Below are 25,044 nucleotides of genomic sequence, written 5' to 3' on the forward strand. Positions count from 1 at the left end.
AGTTCTTATGAAGGACTTCATTGAAGACTTAATCAGAAAAGCATTCCAGTTCCAGAATATGAATAAAGATTTCAACCTACAATGGGGATGCTTTCTACAAGTGTATAGTTTCTAGAAAGCTTAAGGGATCAGAAAGTGCCCTAGATTAGACACAAAAGAACTCTTGGTACAAGGGATGCTAAAAATCACTTTTGTAACTAACAACTGGCAAGACAGAGCAAGAAAGTTATTGAAGACTGGAAGGACAGAAACGAGGAAGAGTTATGGAAGGGACCTTAAAAGTCTATGTAAGAAGGGATGAAGAAAATAAAAAATAGAGGCACAGGGAAGGTTGGCAATAGAAACCAGACAGTGGAAGTAGGTAAGATCCCAGAAACGGAACGCCCATGCACAAACAGAGACCTCACAACAGAACTGAAACCGAAGAAAGGATTTCACAGAGAAATTAAAGAGCAATTGCTACAAATATGGGGAGAAGGGAAAGTTAAAAGAAAATCATCCATTTTAAAGAGAAAACAGGTAATGGTGACTTTCTTTTTTATTGGATATTTTATGTATTTATGTTTCAAATGTTATCCCCTTTCCAGGTTTCCCCTCCAGAGTTCCTGTATCTCATCCCCCCCACTTCTATGAAGGTGCTCCCCCTCCCACCCACCCACTCACACCTCACTGCCCTGGCATTCCCCTATACTGGGGAATCGAGCCTCCACAGGACCAAGGGTCTCTCCTATTCATGCAGACAATGTCATCCTCTGCTACATATTTGGCTGGAGCTTCAATGAGTAAGGAAGGGGCAGATTCCCTCTTATCTAGGAGGATCTCACCAAGGTCCTTTGATAAATTTGTAAATGCTATCACAGATGGAGATGTTGGGGCAACTCTCTTCCCTGTCTTTCCCCATCTCATAGATCTCTTTTAAGAGAAGACCTGCAAGTTCTGGGAGTGGAGGGTGTTGTTTCAGGGTTCCTATAATAGAAAGTTATGTGCTTGTATACAAAAGAGGGACACATGCATCCAATTGTTTCTCATCCCGGAGGCAGGAAGAAGCCAAATGACTCAGTTGGGGGCAGGACTTACAATAGTTAATGTTGAACTCTATGTGTCTTTACAGCTCCCAAGTTCAGTACAGAAGATCAGAGAAATCTTGTCCGTCTGAGACGGACAAGAAAACATAGAGTGTGCTGCAGATTACTCTGACTCTGATCGGTCTTAAAGCCTTGGGGATGTAGTTAAGAGGAAACAGTATCCCATTCCTCAGGTAGGGAAAACTGATTAGATGCCAACTATAAATGGTCTTCCTTAGAAGAAACACTTTAGACCTTTAATGTCCCTCTATACAATGCTCCTTTTAAGAAAAAAGAATAAGACTTAGGCTACTCCCAAGTGGACAGTATATCTGATTGTCCTTATCAGGCACCCAGAGTTCCTAAGCCTTTAGTCAACATTTCTAAAAGTCCCTTATGACCACAAGGGATTCAATATGACTGACCTCAATGAAGCCCTCTAAGACTGTCCCTTAGCAGAAGAGAACAAAAGTATATTTGCCTCAAAAGGTGGAAAATCCAGAGACAAAAAGCAGAGAGAAAGAGAGAGAGAGAGAGAGACAGAGAGAGAGAGACAGAGAGAGAGACAGAGAGAGAGAGAGAGAGAAACAGCAAAGACAAACTTTTCTACTTCAAAGGTTCTCTGAGTCCCCTAATTTGTTTAGCCAAAATTTAGAAGAAATTAGAAATTTTCCCTCGTTCTTCAGAAATTAGGACCCTCGTACACATGAATGATTTATTTGTCTTGGGAATGAAATTATTAAATTGACAATAGCCTTATTACTTGGGTGGAAGGGGGTCTCAGAGTTTCTAAACATAAGTTACACTTTGCGGGAAAAGAAATAAACTATATCAGCTGGTTAGTGAAGAGAGTTGAAAGTTATGCCCTAAAGAGTGGTGTAATTAATACCACACCCCCCCAAACCAAGGGAACTTAGAACATTCTTGCCCTCAATGGGGTTTTATAAACGTTGGTTTGACTCTTACACTACCCAAACTAAAGGCCATAATGAGATATTCCGAGATGAGGAGCCAGGTCTTCTGTGGGCGGTAAAAGAAATTCAAGCTGTTGAAATCTTAAACCAAAAGTTAATAATTGTTGGCCTTGATCTCTTTAGACAAGTCCATTCATTTTCCAAGTGTGGACAATGATATTTTTCTGAAGCCACTCACTTGGGATCATAGGGGAAAAGGCAGATGATAGCGTATGTGTTTAAACTATTAGATCCCATTTCAAGGAGACGAAATACATTTGATCAGGAACTGACCACTACCTTCCTTACACAGAAGAGGCATTAGTTAACCTTTGCTGGTTGTCTAATTATAAGTATTCCTCAGCAAGTAACAACACTCCTACAGCAAAAGGCTGGGAGGTGGTTAACAGGCTTTAGAATTCCAAAATATGAAGCTTTTCTCTCAGAGAAAGATATTTAATTCTAGCCACTGACAACTATTTAAACCTTGTTGAGTTCCTAAATGGAGGGACTCCTTCTGTGCCTTCTATACCAAACCAAGGTCTTCCAAAAATCTGTGAGAAACTCTGTTTTCTCAGGGACCCAACAAGTTACAGAAAGATTCTTCATAGAAATTCAAGGGAGAAGACATCATGGGTACTCTGTGATTGATGAGATTCAATAAAAAATTATTGAATTTGAACAACTGACAAATAACTGATCGGTATGGATATGATTTATTTGCCTTGAAAACTTGAGTGTAAAGGTGGGGAAGGTATGTGTATTTTTCTGGCATACCTGCAAATGTTCATGCCTTGTGAAAACTCTACAAATGATACAAATAATTAGTTGACCAGGAATTGAAGCCTTATGAGTGAATTATAGTGATATGCGTTCCTGGGTACCAAAGAAGGCATAACTTTGGAGCCCAGGGAACAGACTCACTGATAAAATAGTCAAGTGCATGGCTGAAATGGGTCAAGAATTCTGCTATTGCATTAAGCAAGAGTGACTGATAGTTCTGTATGTCAGGGAGGTCATTTGAGAATGATCCTTACTATTCGGGTAGATCTCAGATCCTATGATGGAATGAATGCAGAATCTTCCTCTTCTGTGACAAGATGTCCTAGGGAAAATCCCTCCTATAATTCTTTGTCCCTTCTGTTTCCAGAAACAAAGGAATTGATATAACTCTCACCCCCAACTATTCTCCTTTCTTTGGAAAGAAATAATTACACCTCTTGATTCTAAAGAAGCAGGGAAAAATGTGAATGCTTGGGTGTGATGTTTTTCATATAAGGGCCTCCGTGTCTTAGAGTAGATGCAACAATGCAAAATATTAGCACTGCCAGGACATTGTGGTGATACTATGGTGGACCTTTAGTAAAGTCATATCAGCCAGTTAGAGTGGGATATGTACTTTGGTCCAATTAGCTATTTTTTCTCTCCTCCATCTCCCAAACTCTCTATGTTCCACCTCAGTTATCTCCTCAAAAAAGTGATCTCATGTCTCCAGGAGAGACAGTTGACCCACATTATTTGTATAGATTCAACAGGAGTATCATAAGAATTTCCTAATGAATTAAATGCAGGAATCAAGTAGTATTTGAGTCAGTGCTACTCTAATAGTCTACTGCAACTGAAGTGTATAATTATATACATATATATGCATTACAATTATACACAAAATGTACAAGTGTATACTAGGGTATCTATCTATCTCTCTATCTCTCTATCTATCTATCCATCCATCTATCTATCTCCCCACCTCTTCCCTTCCCCTTCCTTTGTGTGTGAGTGTGTGTGTGTGTATGTATGTATGTATGTATGTATGTATGTATGTATAAAACCTATATTATGACCACCAGAGGTTTGTAGATTACAAGTCTATAGCAGACAAACTGGGTACCACTGGCAGATTTACACAGAAAACAGACTAGCCCTAGACAAGATGGTAGCAGTAAATCGAAGAATCTGTGTGATGACAGGTAGACAGTGTTGAAATTGGATTCCTAATAGCAGGGCTCATAGTGTCACTATCATAAATTCTCTGAAGGGACTAATTCCTTTACCCAATGAGTTAGCTGGAAACCTGGGAATGTGGTTTTAAAATAGAAATGAGTAGTAGCCTTGGTCATGACCTCCCTAAAGTCCTGACTACAATTGAATGCCATATGATCCCATACATAGGAGAGTTAGCAAAAACAGTTATCAGATGAAAAGCCCCTGCTATATACTAGAATGTTCCTGTGAGTAGCTCAGGTACTGGAATGTCAGGCACTGTTAGTTGAATGTGAAAAAAAAAAACAGAATTTGTATTGTAAAATGGGAATGTTGAAGTAAATGTAAGAAAATGAAGTATTTTCAATCAAAGTATGAAAAAGGACAAGGAAAATACCATCTTTTATATTGGATATTTTATTTACATTTCAAATATCTCAATCCCTTTGCTTCTGGAAACAGAAGGAACAAAAACTTATAGGAGGGATGTTCCGTAGGCCATCTTGTCACAGAAAAGGAAGATCCTGCATTCAATCCATCATAGGATCCTTTTTTCAGTTTCCCATTCATAAACCCAGTCCCATTCCCCATCCTCCTCCTTCTGTGAGGGTGTTCCCTCACCCATCCACCCACCCACTCCTTCCCATTTTCCTGTCCTGACATTTTCCTACACTGGGGCATCAAGCCTTGGCAAGACCAAGGGTTTCTCCTCCCATCAATGCCAAACAAAGCCATCCTCTACTACATATGAAGCTAGAGCCATGGGTCTGTCCATATGTACTCTTTGGATGGTGGTTTAGTTCCTGGGAGCTCTGGTTGGTTGGTATTGCTGTTCTTATGGGGTTGTAAACCCCTTCAGCTCCTTCAATTCTTTTTCTAATTTCTCCAGTGGTGACCCAGTTCTCAGTTCATTGATTGGCTGCCAGCATTTGTCTCTGTATTTGTCATGCTGTGGCAAAGACTCTCAGGAGACAGGTATATCAGACTCCTGTCAGCATATACTTCCTGGCATCAGCCATATTGTCTGGGTTTGGTGGCTGTATGTATATGAGCTGGGTATATGTATAGTGGGGCAGTTTCTGGATTTAATTTTCTTTAATCTCTGCACCAAACTTTTACTCAATAGTTTCTCCTAGGAATATTTATGTTTCCCCTTCCAAGAAGGACTGAAGCATCCACACTTTGGTCAATCTTCTTAAACTTCAAGTGATCTGTGGATTGTATATTGGGTAGTTCGAGCTTTTGGGCTAATATCCACTTATCAATGAGTGCATACCATGTGTGTTTTTTGTGACTGGGTTACCTCACTCAGGATGATATTTTCTAGATCTATCCATTTGTCTATGAATTTCATGGAGTCATTGTTTTTAATAGCTGAGTAGTACTCCAATGAGCAAACTTACGATACTTCCTGTATCCATTCTTCTGTTGAGGAACATCTGAGTTCTTTGCACATTTTGGCTACTATAAATAAGGCTGCTATGCACATACATGGAGCATGTGTCGTTGTTGTATGTTGGAGCATACTTTGGGTATATAATCAGGAGTGGTATAGTTGGGTCCTCAGGTAGTAATAATGTCTAATTTTCTGAAGAACATCCAGACTGAATTCCAGAGTGGTTGTACTAGCTTGTAATTCCACCAACAATGGAGGAGTGTTCCTATTTCTCCACATACATGCCAGAATCTATTGTCCCCTGAGTTTTGATCTTGGCCATTCTGACTGGTGTGAGGTTTCCATCACCAGTTGGAACCACCAGAGAGTTGTTTTGATTTACATTTCCCTGATGACAAAGGATGTTGAATATTTCCTTAGGTGCTTCTCAGCCATTCAACATTCCTCAGTTGAGAATTCTTTGCTTAACTCTGTACCCCATTTTTAATAGGGTTGATTATTTGATTCTTTGGAGTCTAAGTTCTTGAGTACTTTGTTTATATTGAATATTAGTCCTCTATCAGATGTAAGATTGATAAAGATATTTTCCCAATATGTTGTTTTGCCATTTTGTCCTAATGACAGTGCCCTTTGCCTTATAGAAGCTTTGAAATTTTATGAGGTCCCATTTGTTGGTTCATCATCTTAGAGCATAAGCTACTGGTGTTCTGTTCACAAAATGTTCCCCAATGCCGATGTGACTGAGCTTTTCCCCATTTTTTCTTCTGTTAGTTTAAGTGTATCTGGTATTATGTGAGGGTATTTGATCCACTTGAACTTGAGCTTTATAGAGGGTGATAAGAATGGATTGATTTTCATTCTTCTACATGCTGACCTCCAGTTAAACCAGCACCATTTGTTGAAAATACTATATTTTTTTCCACTGGATTGTTTTAGTACCTTTGTCAAAGATCAAGTGACCATGGGTGTGTGGGTTCATTTTTGTGTCTTCAATTCTATTCCATTGATCTACCTGCCTGTCTCTGTACCAAAGCCAGGTAGTTTTTATCATTACTGCTCTGTCATACAGCTTGAGGTCAGGGATGGTGATTCCCCCAGAAGTTCTTTTATTGTTGACGATAGTTTTCAGTATCCTGTTTTTGTGGAGTTTTTTGTTTTTTTGTTTTTTGGTTTTTGGTTTGGTTTTTTTTTTTGTTATTGTTGTTGTTGTTGTTGTTGTTGTTGTTGTTATTCCAAATGAATTGGGAAACTGCAAACTGCTCTTTCTAACTATGAGTATTGAGTTGAAATTTTGATTGGGATTGCATTACACCTGTTGATTGCTTTTGGGAAAATGGCCATTTTTACAATATTAATCCTACCAATTCATGAGCATGGGAGATCTTTCCATCATCCGCAAACTTCTTCAATTTCTTTCTTCAGAGACTTGAAGTTCTTGTCATACAGATTTTTTTATTTGCTTGATTAGAGTCACACCGAGGTATTTTATATTATTTGCCACTATTGTGAAGGATGTCATTTCCCTAATTTCTTTCTCAGCCTGTTATCCTTTAAGTAGAGGAAGGCTACTGATTTGCTTGAGTTAATTTTATATCCAGCCATGTTGCTGAAGTTGTGTATCAGGGTTAGTAGTTTTCTTGTGAACCTTTTGGGGTCACTTAATTATAGAATCATATCATCTGCAAATAGTTATAATTTTACTCCTTCCTTTCCAATTTGTATCCCTTTGACCTTCTTTTGTTGTCTGATTGCTCTGGCTAGGACTTCAAGTACTATATTGAATAAGTAGGGAGGGAGTGGGCAGCCTTGTCTAGTCCCTGATTTTAGTGGGATTGCTTCAAGTTTCTCTCCATTTAGTTTGATGTTGGCTACTTGTTTGCTGTATATGGCTTTTACTGCGTTTAGGTATAGTCCTAGAGTTCCTGATCTTTCCAAGACTTTTAACATGAAGGAGTGTTAAATTTTGTCAAATGCTTTCTCAGCATCTAATGAGATGACCATGTGGTATTTTTCTTTGAGTTTGCTTATATAGTGGATCACATTGATGGATTTCTCTATATTGAACCATCACAGCATCGCTGGGATGAAGCCTACTTGATCATTATGGATGATCATTTTGATGTGTTCTTGGATTTAGTTTATGAGAATTTTATTGAATAAAATCGAAGTCAGCATTTTGTTTTTGTTGTTTTTGAAATGAAAATAATACTTTCAAAATAGCTCTTTCCCTTGTAACTGTGCTGTTTTGAATTAGCAAACTACAGCACAAACATGAAGCAGAGCTCTGATCTGTCATGGTTGGTGCAGGATGCCGAGCATGAAAGTTAAAAACCCAATGGCCATCCAGTTGGATGTGCTTGCTTGCTTGCTTTTGAAAAGCTATGCCAAAAATAATTTGCTAAAATAGTTTGAATCACAATGTTATTTTTCTGCATTTCAATATCTATTCCTAACAAGACTGATCCTCCTCTAGTTTAGTGAAAATGAGAAAAATTTCCAACTTGTCTGAACGTAAATCTTTTACATGTAAAAGAAGTAAAGTCCCAAGTTTCCAGCTGGTTTTGCTTAGACAAGTATATGCAATGGTGACAGGCTGTGGCATTATTCTGAAGGCAGATACCACTGCCAACACAGGAAATGGCTCCTGTTATAGCCTTACGACCCTCTGCCCGTGAACTTTCTTACTGTTCTGCTTCCAGTAAGCACCTGCTGGTTGTACATCGCCTACTTCATTCCACCCTTCTGGTCATCTCCTCTCATGTGGAACAGATTGACTTCACATACGGTTTCAACATTTGTGCCTTCCCTGAGAAGTTAACAAAAGGAGGATGAAACACATGCTAGACTTGGCTTGTGAAGTGGAGACCTGATAGTAAATCAAGTAAGTGGGTTTAATTCTTGTGGTAAATATGGTTTGTCAGCTATGAATCAGCTCAATGTGACTGAACAGAGAAAACGTGTCTAAACTGAAATTAGAGAGGTACACTTGATTTTATAAACTTTTAAATGACATACAGTGACTAATTGTATTTGCTCTCTCCCCACTCCGTGTGTGTGTGCATATGCACATGACTGCACACATGAGCATGGCACATGGGGTCTATGAACAGAGATTTAAATATACAATGTACATAGAGACCAGAGGAGAACGCTGGTTGGCAACCAAAAATAAAAAATAAGAAACAGAAAACAGTTTCTCCACAGCCAGAATACAGCAAATACATAGGCGAATGCCAGCAGCAAACAACTGAACTGAGAATGGGACCCCCGTTGAAGGAATCAGAGAAAAGACTGAAAGATCTGAAGGGGCTTGAGACCCTATATGAACAACAATGCCAACCAATCAGATCTTCCAGGGACTAAGACACTACATAGACTGACCCTGGGCTCCAACTGCATAGGTAGCAATGAATATCCTAGTAAAGACACCAGAGGAAGGGGAAGTCCTTGGTCTTGCCAAGGCCGGACCCCCAGCCAGGATTCTTGGGAGGAGGGCAGCAATGGGCGGAGGATGGGGAGGGGAACACCCATATAGAAGGGGAAGGGGAGGGGTTGGGGGGATGTTGGCATGGAAACCGGGAAAGGGAATAACATTTAAAATGTAAATAAGAAATACCCAATTTGATAAAGATGAAAAAAATTTAAGGCAAAAAAAATAAAAGAAAGAAAGAAAGAAAGGAAGAAAGAAAAGAAAAAAGAAAAAAAGAAAAAAGAAAAGTCTTTCACTTCTCCCAGTTTGCTCTTGCCAAGTGGGATAAGCCACCCCACCAGGGAGCCACAGGGAACCAACTGGCTCTGCCTCCCCTACACTAGGAGGGCAAGGAACTCTACCTTTCTAGAGTATGTAAATGAGATTGGGGCACCTAACTCAGAGTCTCTTTCCTGTAAGGCAACCACTTTATTGTCTGAGCTATCTCCCAGCCATATATATGTTTTTATTACCTGTGAAATACAATTTGTAAAGGGGAAAGCAGTCTTATAGCTGAGGCTGTAGTATATTTCAGACCTAAGTGTACCTAATGGCTTCATTTAAAAACTATGTTTTTTATGTTTAGCTAATGAATAATAAAGGTTCAATAGCTGTGTGGAAAATTGTAAAAAATAAATAAAAATGTCGAGAATCATTTCCACTTGCCTATTTAATAGGTTGAGAGATTTAAGGGGTCATAAAATGTTTGTGCCAATACTTTATTTCAGTAAGTGTCTACAGTCTAAAAGCTACCATTGCTGAGCTTCAAGTAAAGAAGCAAAGCTAGAAAGATTGTTCTATTATGTATTAATGTTTCATACTTCCTTTACCTTATTTTTTATCATACAGACACAATTGCTTAGATCCTTTACTATGCACAAAAGTAAGACTTCATCACTTCTAAATATGCCTCTGCTACAGGACTTCCACAAACACACCTCAGATGTAAGGCATTCTTGAGTTATATTGAAGGATGTTAATCTTCACAAAACATAATTAGTTTTCTCCTTCTAGACACTAAATCCATCACTCAATGGAGCTCCTCCCCTGGTGATAGAAAACTACCACAGTATCTTATTAAATATTGATGTTTCTCTTCACTTGCTGAAAGTTGTATTTATTCAAAAGAGTTATTTTTTTATTTCAACTCTGAAATATGTAAGTTAGGTCTGGGACTAGAGTTCCAAAAACTACTTTATTCTGAGAAATAAAAACATGTCCCAGGATCTTGAGGCAAAATATTTATATTATGGACTTATTTCTACGTATGTTTCATATTTTCATCTTGGTAAGAAATAAACTTGGGGCAGGGAAAATGGCTCAGTGGATATTAGCAATGGTTGCTCTGGCTGAGGACTCAGGTTCTGTTCCCAGTACCTACGTTAGGCAGCTCTAAATTGACTATAACTCCAGTTCCCGGGAAGTTGAAACTCTAGTCTGGCTTCTGTCAGCCCTCCATAGAGATGGTGCACACAAATTCACAGAAGTACACACAGAGAGGGACATCATTAAAAACAAATTAACTAGGAGACCTAAGACATGAAAGTTCCTTCTTAGTAAAGTATTCGGCCAAATACATCTGTAAGCCAGATTCATATTATCTGCTGAAAATTCCAATCTCATTTTTCTGACTTCAGAACAATACAGAAAACTGGCCTGTATGTCCAAACTTGCACTAGGCTACAAAGGAGGGTTGAAAAATACTTTAAATTTAATTTAAATATTATTATTTTTTGCAAGATTTTAAACTCACTTGTATGTTTTTTTTATTAACTTGAGTATTTCTTATTTACATTTTGAGTGTTATTCCCTTTCCCGGTTTCCAGGCAAATATCCCCCTAATCCCTCCCCCTCCCCTCCTTTATGGATATTCCCCTCCCCACCCTCCCCCATTGCAACCCTCCTCCCAACAATCACGATCACTGGGGGTTCAGACTTAGCAGGACCCAGGGCTTCCCCTTCCACTGGTGGTCTTACTAGGATATTCGTTGCTACCTAAGAGGTCAGAGTCCAGGGTCAGTCCATGTATAGTCTTTAGGTAGTGGCTTAGTCCCTGGAAGCTCTAGTTGCTTGGCGTTGTTCATAAGGGGTCTCGAGCCCCTTCAAGCTCTTCCAGTTCTTTCTCTGATTCCTTCAACGGGGGTTCTATTCTCAGTTCAGTGGTTTGCTGCTGGCATTCGCCTCTGTATTTGCTGTATTCTGGCTGTGTCTCTCAGGAACGATCTACATCCGGCTCCTGTCTGTCTGCACTTATTTGCTTCATCCATCTTGTCTAATTGGGTGGCTGTATATGTATGGACCACATGTGGGGCAGGCTCTGAATGGGTGTTCCTTCTGTGTCTGTTTTAATCTTTGCCTCTCTATTCCCTGCCAAGGGTATTCTTGTTCCCCTTTTAAAGAAGGAGTGAAGCATTCACATTTTGATCATCCGTCTTGAGTTTCATTTGTTCTAGGCATCTAGGGTAATTCAAGCATTTGGGCTAATAACCACTTATCAATGAGTGCATACCATGTGTGTTTTTCTGTGATTGGGTTAGCTCACTCAGGATGATATTTTCCAGTTCCAACCATTTGCCTACGAATTTCATAAAGTCGTTGTTTTTGATAGCTGAGTAATATTCCATTGTGTAGATGTACCACATTTTCTGTATCTATTCCTCTGTTGAAGGGCATCTGGGTTCTTTCCAGCTGCTGGCTATTATAAATAAGGCTGCGATGAACATAGTGGAGCACGTGTCTTTTTTATATGTTGAGGCATCTTTTGGGTATATGCCCAAGAGAGGTATAGCTGAATCCTCAGGCAGTTCAATGTCCAATTTTCTGAGGAACCTCCAGACTGATTTCCAGAATGGTTGTACCAGTCTGCAATCCCACCAACAATGGAGGAGTGTTCCTCTTTCTCCGCATCCTCGCCAGCATCTGCTGTCACCTGAGTTTTTGATCTTAGCCATTCTCACTGGTGTGAGGTGAAATCTCAGGGTTGTTTTGATTTGCATTTCCCTTATGGCTAAAGATGTTGAACATTTCTTTAGGTGTTTCTCAGCCATTTGGCATTCCCCAGCTGTGAATTCTTTGTTTAGCTCTGAACCCCATTTTTTAATAGGGTTATTTGTCTCCCTGCGGTCTAACTTCTTGAGTTCCTTGTATATTTTGGATATAAGGCCTCTATCTGTTGTAGGATTGGTAAAGATCTTTTCCCAATCTGTTGGTTGCCGTTTTGTCCTAACCACAGTGTCCTTTGCCTTACAGAAGCTTTGCAGTTTTATGAGATCCCATTTGTCGATTCTTGATCTTAGAGCATAAGCCATTGGTGTTTTGTTCAGGAAATTTTTTCCAGTGCCCATGTGTTCCAGATGCTTCCCTAGTTTTTCTTCTATTAGTTTGAGTGTATCTGCTTTGATGTGGAGGTCCTTGATCCACTTGTACTTAAGCTTTGTACAGGGTGATAAGCATGGATCAATCTGCATTCTTCTACATGTTGACCTCCAGTTGAACCAGCACCATTTGCTGAAAATGCTATCTTTTTTCCATTGGATCGTTTTGGCTCCTTTGTCAAAAATCAAGTGCCCATAAGTGTGTGGGTTCATTTCTGGGTCTTCAATTCTGTTCCATTGGTCTATCTGTCTGTCTCTGTACCAATACCGTGCAGTTTTTATCACTATTTCTCTGTAATACTGCTTGAGTTCAGGGATAGTGATTCCCCCTGAAGTCCTTTTACTGTTGAGAATAGTTTTAGCTATCTTGGGTTTTTTGTTATTCCAGATGAATTTGCAAATTGTTCTGTCTAACTCTTTGAAGAATTGGATTGGTATTTTGATGGGGATTGCATTGAATCTGTAGATCACTTTTGGTAAAATGACCATTTTTACTATATTAATCCTGCCAATCCATGAGCATGGGAGATCTTTCCATCTTCTGAGGTCTTCTTCAATTTCTTTCTTCAGAGTCTTGAAGTTCTTATTGTACAGATTTTTACTTGCTTGGTTAAAGTGTGAACTTCAAATCTCAATGAATTTCAAAGTCTAAAGAGTGGGCACATCTGAAAATGAACTATGACAGTCACATTATATATTAAGGTCACAGATTTCAGAAGTTTGTAAAATGTGATATAGTTTTTCGGTATTGCAAATTCATAGTTTTTTGTAAAATCTTTCCAATTTCTTCTCTGGTCAGAATATTAAAATAATACTCTAGTATCAGAATCTTGTTTGCATACCCAGACTGCATTCCGGAAGCCTCAGCCAAAGGACATCCAGCAAAGGCAGCTGGAGGCACAGCTCTTGGCACTGCACACAGAGGAATTTCAATCATATAACATTTACCTTGTGCTTCAGAAGCTGACTAACCTTGTTTCTTTAGCTTGTGGTAAATGTCATAGGATTAAGCACTTCTGCATAATCATGTTAAAACACTCTGGAATGATCTCACACATTTATTACCAGTCCTCAGTGTTCAAATGCTCATTCTGAGCATAGATTGGGATTTGTTCTGTATGATCCATATTGTGACACAGTTCACTACCTGTCATATCAGGAGCCGACTGATTCGCAGTGGAAGAACACTCCTGAACCAGACCCTTGTGGAAATTTGCACCTGAGCAAATATTAGAAAAGCTTATTTGAGGAGGTAAATTTAGAGGTTCTAGATTTCTAGAGGAGGTGTATGTTTGATTCATGTACTTTTTGTAAGTCTCTACCTCCTCTACACAACAGGAAAACTGCGATGAAAATAAAGCCAGTGAGAAAATGGGGTTGACCTTGATCCAATACTGGGGTGCAGTGGAATGAAGATTACCATATGAAGACAAGTCTTTAGGGCAGATGAGCACATGGGGAACAGTGTTCTCTGTGATTTTGTTATGCAGAATAAGCAATCATTTCGAAATGTGTAGTACCTAGTGCTAAAACACTCCCGATGTTACATTCAAGAACCTAAAACTACAAGAGGCGAAAATATGTGCAAAACTGTCTTCTGAAGTAATAAACAAGCTGGTGGGTAGGGAGGATGTAAAAGAGAGAATGACACGTGTGTGTGTGTGTGTGTGTGTCTGTGTGTGTGTGTACGTGTGCGCACGCGCATGTAGTTCATATAATAGTACATTAAGCACGAAAGCCTGCATTTTCAACATTTCAAGGTAAGAAGTTAAAGCCTCTTTGACTTTGATCATATCTGTTCTTAAAACTCTAACATCTAACACCACCTCAACTAACTTAGTTTCCATGTACTCTTCCCTGCCTATGGTCAAGGCCAAATGACAAAGACACGACCTACTGGTCTCATACACTGTTCTACTTATGATTCATTTCTAATCAATGTCATCATTAGATATGACTACCTCTTACATAGAACCACACTGGTATGATCTAATAACAGTGAGTACAAACATACATATTTTGCCGTCACTGTGATTTAAGATAATGAAGTCTGCCAATTCAACTTGGTTACAAAGTCATCCCTTGACACCAAAACTAACAGATCTGAATAATAAAGCAAATGTTATTGGGGTAGTTTAAAAAATAATACCAAGTTATAATTAATCTCACAGTGGATACCATTAAATAGTTGTCTTCTGAGATGTCAACTTTATCACACCAAATCGGGTCAGCAAAATACAAGCATAAATAACAAGTTGGAGAAAAACGAACTCTATATTTTGGTCCACAGGAAAAAAACAAAGCACAAAGAATCAAATAACACCAGAATCTTCTGGGGTTTGGAGTTGTGTTTGGGAAATAAGCCCGTGCTAAGCACTTGTTAAATCAACAGGCGATCCTTTATTTGGGCTTTGACAGAAAATTTAGTAGTGTAATCACAGAAGCAATTTGTGGTTTTAGAAGCAGCTTTCGAGTTAATAAGCAAATGCATTTGTGTTCATTGCAATGTTTGTTACTGTGTTTACTGAAGTGATGAGAATAATTGCAGCCCTTGAAAGAATGAATGTATGAATTTACATATTCAATACTTTATCCAAAAATAACTATTTAGGCTTCAGCAATAATTGAAATGAGGTAAGTTGAGATGCTATGCTTTTTGGTCAAAAAAAAACATTGTGTGTAAAAATGTGCTTTATCATGCCGACTCTCTTTCTTTAACAAACATTAAGTATTAACATAGATACACACACACACACACATAGAAACATAGTACCCATTGGTAGTATAACAAATGAAAACAGATGTTCCTTGTAAGTAGCTATAACCTATATAACCTAGTTCAAATACATCAGTGTTTACACTATTCTAAGGAGTTAAGTGATGTTTCTGCAGATTTGCCTTCTTTGTGCAAATTTTAAATTATCTGGCAAATTTCCTTATTCTCCTCTGAACATGCTACTTGTCTTGTGATTCTGCCAGAAGAAATAAGAACACTTCCATGCCCAGATCCTGAGTGGTTACACATACAAAAGTAACTCATTTGATTTAATTTTAATAACATTATTCACATGTTCTCTCCTCGTTCTACTTAAAAACAAACAAACAAAAAGCAAAACAGGTGATTTATTGCATTACATGATACCTTTACTGTATAAAAGCTGACTCTTCTGTTCCTGGTGAATATTGATTGCTCACAATACTGGCTTTGTTTTTATTTCACATTTTTCTGATATGACCAGGAGCAACTGATGACACTATGAGAAAGATGAATACTTTTTGAAAGGTGATATTGTGGGGAGGATATCAGGGGGCTTTGACTCATAGAAGCTACCTTGGTTACCTCAAAGCAAACTATCTTAAAATGGAGGCAAGAAATAAGACATAATCCAAGCTGTAATGTATAGAAAAGATTCAACTACCTAGCACTTTGAAGCTGAAGTTTTCCTATGGCATTCTTCAATACTGAAATATCTCCTTCTGAGTTCTTTGTTCTTCTTGTCAGTTTCATGATGGACCTTTCTCCAGCCACTAAGTGAGCCCTTACTGTTGGCTTGACAGCTACAGTAAACATCATTACAGTGAGAGAGTGTCAACTTATCAGGATTACAATTCCCGGTGTAGTACAGGGATACCAAGGTGCCATAGCCAGGCACAGTCACAATTCCCTGTGCAGTACAGGAATCTCAGGGGCCAGAGATACCTGAAGTCTTGCAAGAAATAGTCAAGAGATAAGGTTATCAAGAAGGCTTTGTAGCCTGGATGGTTGTACAGCGCCCCCCCCACCTTTATTTCAAACACACCTTGCATGAGTTATCTACTATTAGCCTCAGAAAGTGTGGAGATAATTACATTTTTACTATTTAGCAACCACTCATTTAATTTTCAATACTGATAGTGACTAATTACAATGTAGGAACCAAAGCTCTGTAGCTGAAAAATTTAGGATATAAAACAGAACCGAGCTTCAGGATACAAGTGTAGAAAACTAGCAGCAATGATAACAGAATGATAGCTCTTATGTGCCTTGGTATAAAAATAGGTAATTTTGACACCAGCTATCACATAATAAGAAAAACTACACAGGGGCATAATACATAGACTTAAATTATACTTAAAATATCCCTTTTATCATGTGATTGGCTAGATAATAATTTTTAGATAGCATATACACTACATATGTGCTATATGATAAATACCACATGTGTACTCATACTCTTTAATGAACTATAGCTGTACATACATAGATTATATATCAATCATGTATCATACAGATACTCCTACACACCAATATAGTGATACACAAAGGATACTGTTTAGGATCTGTGTATATGTGTATACAAAGAGCAGAAAAACCTTCCTTTCATTACATCATTCATTGAATAAATGGTGAGCAAAATTTAGTGTATTATTTTAGTTTGCATTTCTTTTTATACTAAGCACAATTAGTTGACTTTCACTAATTTAAGCACACATGGAGTATACATTCATCCCATGAAATCCTGTTTAAGGAAACTCCAAGTCTCCAAGTGGAGACTAAATTAATCTTAGAGTTTATACTTTAACGATTCCTCACACCTTACTTCATTAAAATATCTCACCTATTTGAAAGAGCTCAATAAGAAGGATATTCCCTTAGATTCCACCTCACACCAGTCAGAATGGCTAAGATATAAGAAAAAACCCAGGCAACAACAGATGCTGGCAAGGATGTGGCGAAAGAGGAACACTGCTCCATTGCTGATGGGATTGCAAACTGGTACAACCACTCTGGAAATCAGTCTGGAGGCTCCTCAGAAAATTGAACATTGCACTACCTGAGGACCCAGTTATATCATCCTGGGCATATACCTAAATGAGACTCTAACATACAACAAAGACACATGCTCCCCTATGCTCATAGCAACCTTATTTATAATAGCCAGAAGTTGGAAAGAACCCAAATGTCCTTCGACAGAGGAATGGATAAAAAAATGTGGTACATCTACACAATGGAGTACTACTCAGTTATCAAAAACATGGACATCATGAGATTCATAGGCAAATGGATTGAACTAGAAAATATTCTAAATGAGGTAACCCAATTACAGTAAAACACACATGGTATGCACTCACTGATAAGTGGATATTAGCCTAAAAGCTTGAACTACCCAAGATACAATCCACAGACCACATGAAGCTCAAGAAGAAGGATGACCAAAATGACGATGCTTCATTTCTTCTTAAGCGGGGAACAAAATATTCATAGGAGGGGATATGGAGGCAAAGTTTGGTGCAGAGAGTGAAGTAACAGCCAATTAGAGCTTGCCTTACATGTGCCCCATATATATATATATATATATATATATATATATATGTATATATATGTATATATATAGATAGATAGATAGATGGATAGATAGATAGATAGATAGATAGAGATAGAGATAGAGATAGAGATAGAGATAGAGATAGAGATAGAGATGTATGTATGTATGTATACAGCCACCAAAACTAGGTAAGATTGATGAAGCTAAGAAGTATACGCTGACAGGAACCAGATAGAAATGTCTCCTGAGAGATACAGCCAGAGCATGTCAAATACAGAGGCAAATCCTTGCAGCAAACCACTGAACCAAGAACGGGACCCCTGTTGGATGAATTAGTGAAAGGATTCAAAGAGCTGAAGGGGCTTGCAACCCCATGAGAACAACAATGCCAACCAACCAGAGCTCCCAGGGACTAAACCACTACCCAAAGACTACACATGGACAGACCCAAGGCTCCAGCTGCATATGTAGCAGAGGATGGCCTTGTTAGGTACCAATGGAAGGAGAAGCCCTTGGTCCTGCCAAGGTTGGACCCCCAATGTAGGAGAATGTCAGGGGGCAGGGCGGGAAGGAGGGTGGATGGGGAGGAGAACACTCTTATAGAAGGAGAGGGGGATGGTTTAGGAGGCTTATGTTCTGGGAACTGGGAAAGGGAATAGCATTTGAAATATAAATTAAAATAAAAATCCAATTAAAAAAAGAAGAAGGATAGTCCCTTTACTCTCCTGCAACCAAACTGGAGACATCTGTAAGAACAAGTTATAAAGCTCAGGGTAGCTACGGACTATCTATGATGTAAAATAGGATATTTTAGAAATAGAGATATGACATCCATGCTCTCCAGAATTATAACAACTAGCTATGAATGCCCACAACACACTTGAAATGGATTTTATGTGACTGATAGAGTGGATTTTTAACTTAATTTCTTGATTTAAAGTTGAATGTTTCCATGGATCTAAAGGATAAAAGCACATAGAATTGATAAGACCACATTCAGCCTTAGGACTTTTTATTTTTCTGTCCATAGTTTGCATAAAAAACAAAGTCAAGTTGATGCTTAAACAGGGGAGCTTGTAAACTATAGTTATTTCTCTATCCATCTGGTAGGTTTCTGGCTTAATTATGAATTCCCAGTGACTACCCCATAAGTCTACAAATGCTATGGGCAGTCCCACTTCATTTGACTTTGTTACTTGCCTGATATTTGTGTGTGTGTGTGTGTGTGTGTGTGTGTGTGTGTGTACTCCAATATAGCCTATTACTATGGTTCTTTAAGTACAGGAGGTATCAATGGATATGACAGTGAACCTTCCATGGGGACATTTTCATCCAATACTAGGCATTTGGAGTCCAAAGAAGAAATGAGAAAAATCCTTTACATTAAAAAACTAAGTATTCATACATCCTTAAGGTAACCTTTTTCAGCACCATCAGCAATTACAGTCAGACTGAATACTAATTAACCTTTAAATGTGGGCTTTAGGGTGTAGGCAGGGAAATGTAAGAGAAAGAGTAAAATTCTCAATTAGACCTTTATAGGAGTAATTTCTCATGAGAATCTCTGAACTTTTGGATGTCTAATATGACCAATTAAGAGTTATCTTTACCCAACGGGGAAATAACTGGAACAGGATCTCTCATGGGACGAGTTTCGCCAGTCTCCAGGAGTCTTTGTGCTTTTAAAGGACAAACTCTCCTAAGATTCTTAAACTTTGTTCTGAATCTTCAGAAATATGACTGGGTCACCTCCAAGCAGTGATTTCATAGGAGTCCCTCATTCCCTCCTTGGCTCAGTATCTTGCTTCCTATTTGTCTACTTATCAGTTTATAATTATATGATATACAATACTACTTAACTACTTCATTAAAATATTAGTTTTGCCATTATATTGAATCTAAACTGTAATTTCTAAAGAATGTTAAAACAAGGAGAAACAAGTATGTTTTCTTCTGAGTCATTCTATGATAATAAGGTATATTTCTTAATTGAACATTACAAGCAAATTTTGTGGGGTATAGATAAAGTCATCTGTATGACCTGCATTACTCTACATTCCTTCTACTCAAGTGCAACCAATTTCTTCTGTAGACAGCACCAAAAACAGAAACCTTGGTCTTTTGGAGTTATTATAGGAAGGTCTAATGCAGCTCAGAATGAAGAAACTCCCTTGTGTTTCTAGCTTTCAAATCTCAGAAATTACAAACCTTTAGCAAAGGTGAGATTTCATATTGTTTATAAATCTTCAGTTCAGAAAATCTTTAAAGCTATGATAAAAGTGTCTGTTCCATTTGGCTATCAACTCAGGATTTTGACACAATATGTAGCATGTTAAATTTCTTCATTTATCAAACACTATATCAGCAAATCAATGAAAGCTGTGTATTTCCTCTTCTCAGTTATAGATTTTTCTTGAAATGAAACAAACCAAATTCACAATTGGCATTCCAGGGTATAACATAAAATAGAAGGGTCACTATAAACTGACACAAGTTCTACAAAATTTTATACATGCAATTAATATATTTACACTCAGACTCCACAACAACACACTGAATACCTAGTATACAAGGCGTAATTTGTACAAAAGATTTATAGGTTTCTAATCTCAAGACATCTGGCTATCTGATAACATTCTACAAACATAATTAATCTTTTCATTTAGATATATACTCCTCTGTGACAACATTTGTGTAGTGAGAGTTTCTTCACTAAATATTTTCATCAGGAAATAACTCATAGGATAAATATGACAATACAACTCCATCAATGACAGGAAAATAACCTATATGCTTATCACCACATGGATTCCTCCTCATACTGAGAGCTCTGTATAAAAACGTGTTCCAGTATTGTGGACAGAAGTAGTCTTTGTAAGTTGTCAGACATCCCTAGAAATGTGTGAGAAACCTCTAGAATAGAATCTTCATCAAATAATCTTTTCATTTTCCCCCACAAAGAGAAAGCATTTCCAGATGTTGAATACACTACAACTAATTCATCTTAATAGCTCATAAAATCAATTTCCTGTTTTCTTTATGCTTTTCGTATTTCTATGGTAAGAAGTAGAAAGCAAGTAAAGACTTTGCTGTATCCTTGACTCTGCCTATTCAGACCAGTTAATGTATATATTTAATGCATATTTTCTTGAAAGTACACAGTATATGCTCCACAAGTACGCATTCAACATATTGAAGTGACTAACCTTGATTACTTCCTGGTGCATAAATCTAAAAGTCTTTTTCTAAGGCTCGCCTGACCCTCTTTAACAAGGATTGGTTAGAGCCTATTATTTACATGGCTTCAGAGAACAACAGAGATTCAGTAAGATATAAATGGTGATTTTGGAGTTGCTATATAGGAGGAAGGAGACTTCTGCAAGGCACAGGAACTGGGTAAATACTATTGATGCAGATATTAACAAGCACGTGGAGGTGCATACTGCTCTGAAGGTGTCTCAAATACCCCACCCCGGCCACTTCTATGGAAGCATCGTTTACTAATTATAAAGAATTCATCTCTTCATTAAATTGAGTACCATTAGTATCCAAGAGCAGAAACTGTTAATATTTTGATATTTAATCAAGTAAATACCCATCCCATCAAATAATCCTGATACATTTCCCAATGTTGTCATTTAATCTTAAGGTGAAAATTCAACTTTTCGTCTTCACTTTTAAACTTTTGGATTGTGTGTGTGTGTGTGCGCGCGCGTGTGTGTGTGTGTGTGTGTGTGTGTGTGTGTGTGACAGCTGAAGGTTTCAGTGAACAGGTTTTTACATAATACTAAAAGTAAGGATTTTAAGGTGATTTTTAAAAATCTGACAAAAGAGATGATTTTCTCTTCAAAATAATTTAAAGCACTTTAAAAATGCATTTCACTCCCCCATATTTAATAAGCTTCCAAACACATATCCAGTATCACCAAAGAAAAAAAAGTACTTAAAAAAGGAAAAGAAAGAAAACAAAAGAACAGAAATAAACATGAATCAAACACCACTAAATTTCACACTATTAATGGATGTGTTCTTGATATCGTTATAACTTAACTTATAATCTGTAAACTTTTATAAGTTAAATCATTCCATAAATCAGTGAAAAGATGGAGCATATTTAATAAACCCTCGGATGTTTTTCCTTTAATCTACACCTGATGCCTTAAAAGACTCAAGTGCTCCTGGAGTCAGTTCTGTTGAATACACCACAAAGCCATAGCATTATGTATCACCCTTTTACATGGCAGAGTATACTGAAGCAAACTGAATACAACTGTCACATTTATTTACATGCTCATCCTTCCCACAGTACCTGTAATGAGGAGAAGGGTTGCCTCTTGCTTCACAATTTAATGTTATTTTTTTATCCTCCGAGCCAACAGGGAAAATACTGTTGCTGGGCTCTTTGACAAACACGGGGCCTTGCAAAAGAAGCTCACCTGTGTAGGTAGAGGAATAAAATAACAAGAATAAATAAACGGTGTTATAGAGGGTGCAGTCCAGAAAGGAAAATAACTAACAGCAGCTATCATTTACTCTTAAGTGTCCCTAATTCTCAGCAAGTACCATATGGTATACACGGTGCTTTGATAAAGAGCATTTGTCAGTCCTCAACAGTGAGCAAACTCCTCAAGAAGCAAGAATCCACAAGTAATGCCACCATAGTCATAAATCCATTTCAGTCTGTAAATAAAGCTATAGCGTCTACATGCCACAACAATGCCCATGCAGTCTAGGCCCATTTTCTTTGAAGAATAAACTCATTACCAGAAATCTTGCAAAATTAAACTGAAATGAAAACCCACCGCGTTTCTCACAGCATTTGAGGAATACACACAACTCAAGGTTGCCTATTCGTGTTTATTTTGCAGTGATCAATGAAAATATACCCAGGGATCACTGGGATATTCATATTCTTCACAGCAAATGACATAAAAGGATGCAGAAATGATTAAGTGCCTTTCAAAAAGTGTTCCCACTTTAGGAGAACTGGACCATTTTCTGGAGGTAACTGTCACATTCACACATATGAAAACAAAGCTCTAATTGCACCAGGTGTTGGGAAAGGAGAAAATGAATGCTATCACGAAACAGTTATGCAACTGGAATTGTGTAACCATTGCTAGAACATTTTTAAAAACAAATTCACAGATTTTTTTTAAAGAACTCCTTAGTCTTCTCTTGTGGAATGCTCTGCCGAATGGAAGAGCAGTTTCTCCTGATTTTGAGATGGCAAAATAAACACAAAGACTAAGAGAGTTCATCAAATGTAAGACAAAACCAAAATGGGATTGAATAGTTTCAAAAGCCTCTGAGAGGAAGAACTTGCACTTTTATTCTTCAAACAGTAAAATCACAAATAGAAACAAATGCCAGGACAATGGAAATCAAAAACTTACAACATGAAAACCACAATAATTATTACTATGAAGGACACATCAGTAACTATGCATTGAGATGAATCCTCATCCCCCGGATGCAATATTTAATTATCATTCTGCTCTTAGCATGATACTCCATTCTGTCCGGTATACAAAAGGAGAAAGCTGAGCTAAGAATAGTTAGGTTACATAAGCTCTTTCACCCAACATTTTGGAATCACAATGTATACAGTTTAGAAGAACTTACTGCAGGGCTCATGTAAAGACATAGCTTTGTTTCTTCTGCAAACATTTGGTGTCCTAATTCTGGCCTAGCCTTCTGGAAGATAGTGCATAACATAGCTTGCCTGTGTTTTTGTTTTATGTGGTATACCAGTCACTTTTCTCTTTTTGTGATAAGATACTATGACCGGAGCAACTGAAAAGAAAATGTTTCCTTTGGCTCATGGTTCTTGAGAGGTAAGAGTGAATCATGGCTGAGAACATGGGAGCAAGCAGCAGGCCTGGTGGCTAGGGGAAGATGTTGAGAAGATCACACCCTCGACCATAAACACAAATCAAAGAGAGTAGACCGGTTAAGCAAATCCCACCACCAGTGATGTACTTCTGTAGCAAGGCCATGCCTTCTAGACCTCCACAACAGTCCTATCTCCTCAGAAACAAGTGTTCAAATATCTGAAGATATAGGGTACCTTCTTATCCAAACCACTATAAGGAGTGCTTGGCTATACTAGATTGCTATACTGTCTTTGCCTGGCTAGCCAATACCTTTGTTGGAGAATAGTCATGCCACAATGACCAAACATGTGATTATGTGTAAGATTTGAGTCACATGTCATCAAACTGAACTGGAGACTGAATCTAGCCACTTACAGACCAACCAGCATAACAGGGTCTCAAAGTCACTCAAACTAGTACACCTAGGTTTTTCTGATATGTAACCCTACAGTCATTAAAGAGTTATACTTATAATTCTGACTGAGTTCAAGAAAATAACAGATTCTAAAGTCTACTAAAGAAGAGATACAAGGCAGTGTAGAAAGTTCTAAGGCTAAACATTTATTGTTCTTAAGATATGTCACACTGCTGACAAAGACAAAGTCCAATACACAGGTGTGTTACCAACCAAAAAAGAACTTTCTTACCATAAGATACGTATATTACATACTCCCCTCATGCTACAGACAGTGCCAACATTCAGTGGTTCGTCCACGTTTCCAAGTGTATTGTGGTACAGGAGCAGCATGTATCCAGTAGAGATCACAATCCGAGTTCTAGATTCTGATCTTTTATGAAGATGAGCTTCGGCATCAAGCCTCAGCTTTGAGGCTCAAGTACGATCTCAAGATAATCTCAAGATTATCTCAATGTATACTGCATTTTATTCCTATGCCAGATGGTCAGGAGAATGGTGTGTTGGCACATTTTAACTTGCAATGTGTTTACCAGGATGTGATATTACTCGGTGTGTGTGCCAATGGATCCCTATGTAATTGCTAATAATATGCATCTAAGCCATTGCTGCACCATTGCTTCTGGAATAAACCCTACCTTCACCATTAGTGTAGATTGCATAAACAGTTGAGGTTATTTGAAATATATATATGAAATATTATTCACAATATTTTAGTGGGAAAATCACATTTTAAAAATGGGTGGATGTTAAAATAAGACTTTAAGTCTCAGTGTTACCTTCCCAACCTGGATATGATTTGTTCTGTCAACCAGGGAGGCCCTGAGAGGCTAACTACCTGGAGAGGAATGGTAAAGGAGTGTCTTAGTGAGAGACTGGGTATCTGATACAACCCTTCCTGATTGTGATTTGGGTCTAATTCCAAGATATCACTCTGTCCAAAAAGGAGACAGGCAAAAATTATCCCTTAGCTTGCTTTTTCAACTTTGTTCTTTTCTGATGACCCTGGAATTAAGAACTTTGAGAACATAGCCAACATGTCTGAAACTTAAAGATTCTGACGGTATTCAAGACAATCAATGACTATGTGGAGGCTTCCAAATCTTTAAAACTAAAGAGAAATTAATAATAAAATGTGACATGTTAGTCCATGCTGTAGGCTTAGACAATGGACAAAAGCTCAGCCTTTTTGCATTTGAATGAAATTGGTG

The 25,044-nt window shown here is 38.0% G+C and overlaps 1 protein-coding gene across 3 annotated transcripts in view; it reads right to left on the reverse strand.

Moving 5' to 3' along the window:
* Cntn3 (contactin 3) overlaps positions 1 to 25,044 on the reverse strand; it is a 375,608-nt gene that overhangs the window by 243,818 nt on the left and 106,746 nt on the right. For all 3 annotated transcript variants that reach the window (XM_087659082.1, NM_019329.2, XM_087659085.1), the window contains 1 exon segment: positions 21,852 to 21,978. In XM_087659082.1, coding sequence (XP_087515208.1) covers positions 21,852 to 21,978 — 127 coding nt within the window.

Source organism: Rattus norvegicus, chromosome 4 (genome assembly GCF_021556685.1).
Source record: "Rattus norvegicus strain SHRSP/BbbUtx chromosome 4, alternate assembly SHRSP_T2T, whole genome shotgun sequence".
Taxonomy (NCBI): domain Eukaryota; kingdom Metazoa; phylum Chordata; class Mammalia; order Rodentia; family Muridae; genus Rattus; species Rattus norvegicus.